General features: G+C 42.4%; 1 protein-coding gene across 1 annotated transcript; it reads left to right on the top strand.

The window, feature by feature from the left end:
* The first annotated feature begins 1,654 nt into the window (after positions 1-1,654).
* Positions 1,655-7,355, top strand: serpine2 (serpin peptidase inhibitor, clade E (nexin, plasminogen activator inhibitor type 1), member 2). Its single transcript, XM_079166243.1, has 9 exons — positions 1,655-1,791; positions 2,955-3,237; positions 3,370-3,597; positions 3,981-4,178; positions 5,667-5,865; positions 5,954-6,051; positions 6,466-6,552; positions 6,647-6,730; positions 6,819-7,355. Exons 2-9 carry the CDS (start codon positions 2,973-2,975, stop codon positions 6,854-6,856), a joined length of 1,197 nt encoding a protein of 398 aa, XP_079022369.1. The 5' UTR covers positions 1,655-1,791; positions 2,955-2,972; the 3' UTR covers positions 6,857-7,355.
* The last annotated feature ends 2,076 nt before the right edge of the window (positions 7,356-9,431 follow it).

The following is a 9,431-nucleotide window of genomic DNA, read 5'->3' as shown; positions in this document are numbered from 1 at the left end:
ACTGTAGCATTTGAAGGCTCCACAACACGCCGACACATCGTGTTTGAACAGGCAGCAATGACACAAAAAGAAAACACTTTTCTGCAGAGAATTCTCCCAGAATTTTCTATGGAGTTCATGTGTTTGCACGGATACGTGTCGCACAAACACGCACACATCTGGTCACGTTCGTCAAACAACTTTAGTCTTGTTGGATGATGAGAGCGCAGCTACAATGCTGTCTTGGCTGCTCAACAGGAGCATGATGAGATCTCCAGCAGGACCCAGAGATGGCGTTTGGGAAACTGTGTAATCGGGACGACATATTGCAATGTTTTTCGTCTTTTGTCTTGGATTCGGTTTAAAAGCAGAGTCTGCATCAGAAGAACAGAAGTGGCCTCGCATGACACGGTTGTATTAGACAGCTGTGTGTTCATTAAGCACCTCCAAACACACAGACAGTGACCCCACTTTGTTACTGCTGTTTGTTTTCACAGTCAGTCCCGTCTCTGTATCTCAGCTGCAAGACCCCCACTCCAACACACATACCACCCCCCCCCCCCCCCCCCCCCCAAACTCTGTGGACCAAAACCCTGCTCTGAATTCAGCCATGGGTGTCTCATGCTGGGGCAGTGGATTCTCAAAGCCTCCACCTGGGCATTCAGTCCACCAAGTATACATGTGAAATATATATAATTATGAAGAAGTCCAGTCTTTGTGAAGGCAAACGTTTACGATGGATTTACTCATAATTGCCCATACACTCTCATTTAATCCCCCTGTAATTCAAATCCCCATGCACCTCCTCTTCAGCCTCTTTGGCTGCAGCAGGGGTGTAATTGAGCTTCAGCCTCTTTGCAAGTGTGTGTGTGTGTGTGTGTGTGTGTGTGTGTGTGTGTGTGTGTGTGTGTGTGTGTGTGTGTGTGTGTGTGTGTGTGTGTGTGTCGCCACCCAACTGTGTCACCTCACCAGACAGGAAAGCGTCAGGTGGTCTTTTGTGAATGGTCAGTTACTTGGTTATGTAAATATAAAATCACATACAAATTGAATAAGCCCAAACTCTCCTATGAGACGTGTTAATTTAGCAAACTGACTCTGTTCTGGAAAGATGTAACATTAAAAACAAAAACAGTACTTGTTTGGATGCTTCTTTATTTTGTGTTGGCACGTGAATGGCTCGCGGTGAAGTCGTAGGCCTCAGTGATTTTCCATTGAATGTGACTAAACATAACGGAGACGCCTGCTCACATGTAGTTTCTAAACATTTCCCATCATTGTCACTTCCTGTTGTAAACAACGCACAAATTGTCAGCTGGGTCAAGCTGGGCAAAATGTACCGGACGTACACGCATGGACGTAAAAATGAAACCTTTTATTTTTTTTATTTTTAAGAAAATAGGAGAAACAACTTGGTAGAGTACAGCATCAAAATATATCAGAATGTGAAATATTATGTGTTGTATTACAAAAGGACGTGAAACTGTATTTGTGTATCAAAGGTCATTATTTTTGGCTTTTATTTTTGAAACCTAACCGGAAGCTGTTAATTGGTTATTTCGTTGCGCTTGACACTAAAACGGAGACACCCGCATCACGCTCGCTTGTTTTGTTTGAAGGCGGAGTTCGGGGCCAATAAAGTCGTCTCTGAATCAACGGTGGAGTCAGTCGTAGTTCTCACGTTCACCGGATTAAAGTGTTTTTGTCATTTAACGTTAACACCGCAGACGAACCGTTCGTTTTTATCTCGTTTGGAAAGCGGACTGAAACGGTTAACGTTTCACCTGCGGCATTCAAAGTAACGTCTCCAGATAGGTAAGTTAAGGACTTTCGTTTTTTTTTTACATTATACGTTAACGGTAGACTCAAGAAATGTGTAGCTATTCTACAACAACCGAAAAGGTCTTTAAACTAGCTATTTAGTTAAATAATGTGCGTAAAAAATACTGCAGAAAACCTGTTATTTGTGTGACTTGCAGCGCAATAGTGCGCTTCACATCCAGCTGCTTCCGTTGGGCTCTCTGCCAGGTGCATGATTAATAAGCATGGTGGTGGGCTAAGATGGCTTTTTAAAAATGAATGTGTGTGAATGCATTCCTGGCTGTTTTGACGGACACACGACAGTCTCTGGAAAAAAACAAATGTTTGCAGCTTTTTTGTTGCAAACCTATCCAGCAGTCCTTTTTTAAAAATTGTAGGTGTCTCTCGTTTTAACACAATGCCAATTGTATTTGTACGGATTAACATGGCAGTTTTATCTACAACAACTGCTGTTTGCATGGTCATTTTAAAGCCAAACGCTACCATTATTCGTACAGGAATCTCTAGTCACTAAGTCAGAAAGTGAAGTGTCTGTTCGCCCTCAAACTAAAGTGCGTGTGAAGCCTTTTCCCAAAGGTTGTGAGGAACAATCTCAAGAGACTTAACAGCGAATAAACCAACCCCAACATTTGCACAGTTCACACTGTGGAGAAAAAAATAAATAAAGCGTGATTACCAGTAAGAACATGTACAAAGAAATCCCATGGATGCAATTTGTCCTTTTTATAAGCAAGCAAGCCTGCAGGCATGTCTCCTGTGGCAGCGTTCATTCTGCCTCAGTGAGTGGGGGTGCAGGCTGACTCATTTTACTAAAATGGTTGTTTTTGGAAAGATTTAATTTAGCCCAAAATTAAAATAACGAAGAGCCCAGGCGGCCATGGTTGGCGCTAATATTTGGGCAGTGTGAGGAAGTGTTCGTCAGATCCTGCAGCACTCTGTAAACATGTGTTCCTTTAAAAACAAGCAGAGAGTCATGTGATGACTGAAGAGTCATATGAAAGGGATGCCTATTGTGGAATGATGTGTTCTTAAATCTGCAGTTCAAATGCTCATGAAGAAGAACTGTTGATGAAGCTCCGAGGTTTAACAACGCATGCCATCAGTAATCTACTAGAGGAGAAATCAACAAAACGTATCTAATCTTCTGTGTTCTTCAGCTGCTGTGGAGTTTGAAGATGAAGCGCCTCTCGTTGCTGTGCCTGTGTGCGCTGGTGGCCTTATACGGCCACAATGGCGCGCTGTCCCAGGCGCCCTCCTCCTACGGCGAGCGGGGCTCTGATCTCGGTATACAGGTGTTCCAGCAAGTGGTCCGCTCCAAGCCTCTGGAGAACGTGGTGCTGTCGCCCCACGGCGTGGCTTCCATCCTCGGGATGCTGCTGCCGGGAGCCCACGGAGAGACTCGCAAGCAAGTCCTCAACGCTCTGCGGTACAAGAAGAACGGTAAGAGCTCCTTCTGAGGGTTTGGAAGTTGAGTCACCGACCGACTAGAGTTTGGTGAACTGAAGTCCCTGCAGATCTCAGATGAGCCCTTTAAATATTTAGTTTAACATTTTAAACCTTGTGCAATAATAGGCCCGTACAGGATGTTGAAGAAGCTGCACAAGACCTTGACGGCCAAGTCCAACCAGGACGTCGTGCTGATCGCCAACGCCATGTTCAACCAGGACGGCTTCCCCATGGAGCAGGCCTTCGTGTCCGCCAACAAAGCCAACTTCCAGTGCGAGAGCAGGGCCCTGGACTTCAGCGACCCCCAAGGGGCCGCGGAGGAGATCAACGAATGGGTCAGCAATAAGACCAAAGGTAGGAGTCGTGGGTGAACGTAGCAGCTGTACACGCGGTATTAAGATCCTCAAAGAGCCCCTTGTTGATGCAGATGTGAGCATGTATTTGTGTTGCTTGACAGTTGTGTATTAAAGTACATTTCAGAAGTTTTCGAGGGAACAGAACTGAAACTAAGACACTTCATCCCTCGTGAATTTCTGTCTCAATGTGTTGAGACTGGTTGATAAGAGTTGCGTTCATACATCAAACACATATTCAACCTGTTGAACTCCTCACAGACCACACTAGAAAGCCTTGACTTTGTAACGTGGTCGGTTCTGATCTGATGCTGCGTTATTACTTTCTCATCTGTGCTGAAGTGAATATGAAATATATATATATATATTTTTTTTTTAATCCAGGTCACATCCCCAGCCTGATCAAAGCAGACATGCTGGACTCGGCTCTGACCCGTCTGGTCGCTGTCAACGCGATCTACTTCAAAGGCCTGTGGAGGTCTCGCTTCCAGCCCGAGAACACCAAGATGAGGCCCTTCACCGGGGGCAACGGAGACGTTTACAAAGTCCCCATGATGTCCCAGCTGTCAGTCTTCAGCATCGGTGAGTGGCGACGCGTCTTCCTGTAGTTTTATATCATCTACCTGCGTACATGGAGACAATTTATGAGTTATTTAGTGGCATAATTAGAAGGTACGGGTCTGCTGTAGATAGTTGCAGTTTTGATTCAGACTAGTTTGAATTTATAGACTGAGTGCCCGGCAATAACTTAGAGTTAAAGAGTTTTCTTGGAAACTAATAAACATTGTTTACGTTTCCTTCCTTGTAAAACATTTGCAAAGTCAATTATTTAAACCTCCATGTTTGCTAGCTTACAGTTGGTCAAGAAGGCGTCAGAGTGTCCTTAACTCAACATGAAGCTGGTGTTCATGTCTTTATATAAACACTGCATGTCTGAACCGTCTCCACATGGTCGGATAAATTGGCAACGAACGGGCCAATCAGAAGCTGCTGTTAAACTTGCTATACTGCAAATTTAAAGATTACGTAGTTCTTAATTTAGTTTGTTTTTATGACTTAATCCCAGCCGTTTGTGACTCATTCGTCGGCTCGTGTTGAGTCGTAAGGGAACGTGAGTTTAGACTTGCCACATTGGTCGGATATTATTCAGTGAAACGACGCACTAGTCACTCGTCTATATTTAGCCGAGACGTCGGAGTGCTGCGGATAGATTCTCATACAGCGCTGGAGTCAGACCGAGGCCACGTTGAGCTGTGACACACACACACACACACACACACACACACACACACACACACGTTGGTGTCTTTCTCCTGTGGCACTGTGTGTAGACTGCAGTGCTGCACCCACGCCATAAAGAGTCCGTAACGGCCCTAAATCACTTGGTTATGGCTTGATGCAGTTATGTTTTATGAATATAATGGGACTCACGCGTACTTGGCTTCATTACTTCAGAGCCTGATGTGACGTGATTTAGTTTAATGGCCGCATAAAGGAAGAGAACCAGTGTGAGCACAGTTTAATGGACGTTTGATGGGAGACCGGTGCTGCTGTGACTGTGTGCTTTCTTCTGCCGAGAGAAACTCCGATAAACCGGTCATTTGTCGTTGTTATTTAGCAGTGAAGTGCGTTTTTAGGTGGAAATGTGGTGTTTAAAAAGTCGAAGGAGACATGTCATGCTTCAAGCTACAATGTATTGTAATAGAGTAGAAGCCTGCATGTTGGAGGGCTGAGCAGAGCTCTGTAATCTGTCCCTGTGTAAATAAAGTGTTCTTTTAATATCACTGTTCTGCTATCCGCCCCCTTTGCTGACACTAACAACCTGTTCATGGGATCCTTTTGTGCTGATAAACATCTGCTTTCTGGTAAGTCGTCAGGAAATGCTGCGTTTTGTTTATACTAAATAAAGAACCGTGTCGCTCACAGAAACGCAAGGTCTTCAACAGAAAAAGGATTTATAGCATAAATAAACACTACTTTCTTGCACTGTACACGGGTTGGCTCAAGTTTCCTCCTCGCCATCACCTGACCTTTTTTGAAAACGATTAACTCCTCCTCTTCCTCCGCCAGGTATCGCCTCCACCCCCCAGGGACTGAAGTACAAGGTGATTGAGCTGCCGTATCACGGAAACACCATCACCATGTTGATAGTTCTGCCCTCCGAGGAGGACACGCCCCTCTCCCGCGTCATCCCGCACATCAGCACGGCCGCGGTGCAGGGCTGGTCCGAACTGATGAGCATGAGGAAAGTCCGCCTGCTCATCCCCAAGTGAGTGAGACACGCACACACACACCACAGTAGCTCTTCTTTGGCTGAATGTGACAGTAACACTGTGTGTGTGTGTTTACGTCTGTAGGTTTACTGCTGATGCAGAGGTGGATTTGGAAGCCCCCCTCTCAGCGCTGGGAATAACGAACATATTCAGCGAGGACAAAGCCGACTTCAGACACCTCAGTGAGTGAACGTGACGCGCTGCCTCTTGACTGTTCACAGCAGGTTTATTTGGAGACAAGGCATTGTTGTCTGTTTACTGCTCAGAGCCAGTAAGGAGTGTGAGTTGTGTGTAGCTGCCCGGTGTGAAGAACAAAGTCCCTCCTGTTCTTTGAGTGATGGAGTGAAAGACGCTCTAAATGTTGGGGTCTAGTGCCACCATGTGGTCTAATCTGTAAAGGAGGTTATTGGATTAATCCAGGAAAAAAGGGTTGTTTCTGACTGATGTGGATTGTCTGTTAAATACTTTTACCCAAAACGCTCCGCATAACTTCCTGTTTACGCATTGTTTGTATTAAGTCATTTAATTCCAAGGAAATCATTTATCGAATAACAATCTCTACTTTCCTCTATTTGTGCCACTTGTTGTTTTCTCAGGTGCTGAGCCCGTTCATGTCTCCAAGGCTCTGCAGAAAGCCAAAATCGTGGTGAATGAAGATGGAACAAAAGCAGCAGCTGCCACTAGTGAGTATTTTTTTCTGGGACTTGTAGTTTTTGGTCAAACATTTTGAGCCCAACACTTGTGTTGTTGTTGTCTCTGACGTGGTTTTCTGTTTAGCTGCCATTTTGCTGGCTCGGTCCTCTCCACCCTGGGTTACTGTGGACCGACCGTTCCTCTTCCTCATCAGACACAAGCCAACAGGTACAGTCTAATCATGTCTTTCCTCATCTGGGTTCGTGTGTGTGTGGCTCTAACAGACACTGATGAGTTCTCCCCGTTTCTGTCCCAGGTACCGTCCTCTTCATGGGGCAGATCAACCAGCCTTGAGCCCGACCGTCACTGGTTTATCTGCTGGTAGCGACGTACACCAGCATGGGAAATGCTTCTACACTGCCACGCATGAACACACACACACACACACACACACACACACTGCTCTAGACTTATGTACAGTGTGGACATATGATGTTATTTGTTTTAAATATTGCTTTTTATGTTACACGTGTTCTGTAACTCATAACATGCTTTATAAAATGTTTTTGCTGACTACATTTTTCCAGCTGTTTTTAATTTTTTTTTTTTATACTTTTTTGAATTTATTACGTTTTTTTTTTAAAAAGACTTTGAATGTCAATTGTGTATTTTTCTAAACACTGTGGATTCGTATGATCAGTTTATTTATCGTGCCCCTGTTTGCAGTCTGTTCTGTACATCCCATCATGAACGTCTCGCATTCAGCTGCTCTGCAATGATTGTTTCCCTCACCGAGGACGTCTTCTGTTTTCATACTTGCTTCATATTTGATCAAATAAATACACATATTTATAACCCCAATGGTTGTGCCTTATTTTGGGTAATAGCAATTATTCTGTTGTGTTTGCATGTTAAGCGATTACTGATGGTGCCTCAGAACAATTAATTCCAACTTTATCAAGCAGCTATTCAATAACACATGCATGTGTTTCCCAAAGCGCTCCCCCTGTTTAACATGAGGAGGTTTCTAAGGAATGTGATTCACCAGTTAGAGAATGTCACAGTATAGACGGCACAGTTGTAAATGTAATGCTCATTAAAATACAGCTCCAGAATGTTAGGTTTTACTTCTAGAACGTTAAATCGCAGCTCAAAAGTTGGAATTTCCAATTCAAACACTGAGTGTAAAGTTATTTTGATTCTTGAAACTTTTTTTTTTTCTGAAACTTTGATCCCAATAAAGCCACATGGAATTGTGAAGATGTAGTTCTGGTATGTTAAATCTTGAAGACTTTCATTTAAAGAAGTCTCTTAATTCTCTGTACCGCCGGATGAAATAACATGAAGTTGTTTGAGTCTGCGGCCGACTGATGAAAGTTTTACTCTCAGCCCGAGATTCCAGACTGCTGAACTCAAAGCGTGGTTCCTTTGTTTTCACTCAAATTCTTCATCAACCAGGACTGACCTCTTCATGATTTCCTCCTGAAGTTACACCACTGGAACAGTCATAGAATTCAAAAGTACAAATCAACAATTGCAAGTTCAAAATCCACAATTTAAATTCAAATCATTCAGTTTTTAGATTCTAGTGGTGGGATATTTTGAACCGTTAACTCCAATTCTAGAGCTCAATCTTAAAAATTCTGGTCCTGAAATTTCCAAATGTATTTGTGATCCGGAGCGGTAAGGATTAGATGACTAGTGTGACAAGTGGGGCTGTAAGAGTAGAAGCACTAAACGACTCTGCGTCCTTCAGAGCAGACAGTAGAAATGGTCACATCTGAGCACGGAGTCTCTACAAAATCACTCTTTGATACATTTGAGAGCTGATCTCTTGTATAAGTACATGTGAGGCTTTTCCTCCACCGGGACTGTTTTTCAGTCCCTTACAAAGTAAGTACAGTTGCATGTAGTATACATTCACATACTACTTCCTCCTGGACCTTCTTGCTCATATGGGCCCAAACCCAACCTCCACACTCACAGACTTTGAGGGGTGCTCTCACTAAATCCATGAGGGTTTAGGACTGTCCCACTGAAGAATCTTTAAATCGCTCTCACGCAGACATTTTGAGCCCTTTATCAACATTTTCTGTCAGTTTGCATTCAATATAACGCATGAAAGCAGAGGATATTTATTTTAGACAAACGTATAAAGTAAATACACACAATAGTACATTTTATTTTTGCAGCACAGAGTTGCCCCATTCGTATTTACACTATTTCAAAGCCTTTGCAGCCTGTCGCACTCAACCATTGAACAGGTGGCGTCAGCTAAGTCCCTGAGGGTTCAGGCTTTAAGGCTTTAGGGGGGGACATTGGGATCGGGTCCTGGTCTTCCGCTCAAAGGATTGTGGGTGACAATAGCCAGTAAAGCATGCTGGCTTGCATTCTGCAAAATGCATCCTGGTATTTTTTGGTACTTTGACACACTTTGTATTTGGGGACATACTAGATATTTTTTTCTGGCATACACAAAAGTCTGTCTCTCTATATATTTTTTGTTATATTTGTTATTGTGGATTTTTTTTACATTTTTACTTAGTTAATATTCTTTACTGTTTTATTACTTATTTATAATACTTGTTTTGATCTTGTTATTTACTATGTCTCTTGTTTAAATTAAATTAAATTAAATTAAATTATTATATTATATTATATTATATTAAATTATATTATATTATATTATATTATATTATATTATATTATATTATATTACTGTATTACATTGCATTACATTACATTACTTTACATTACATTATTATATTATATTATATTATATTATATTACATTATGTTATATTATATTATATTATATTATATTATATTATATTATATTATATTATATTACATTACATTATTATATATTGCTGCTGTAATCCTGTAAATGTCCCCGCTGCGGGTCTAATAAAGAATGATTTTGTCTCTTA

The sequence above is a fragment of the Pholis gunnellus genome (assembly GCF_910591455.1).
Source record: "Pholis gunnellus genome assembly, chromosome: 9".
Classification (NCBI taxonomy): Eukaryota; Metazoa; Chordata; class Actinopteri; order Perciformes; family Pholidae; genus Pholis; species Pholis gunnellus.
The sequence above is the reverse complement of the archived record's forward strand: the minus strand, read 5'-3'. Positions and strand labels throughout refer to the sequence as shown.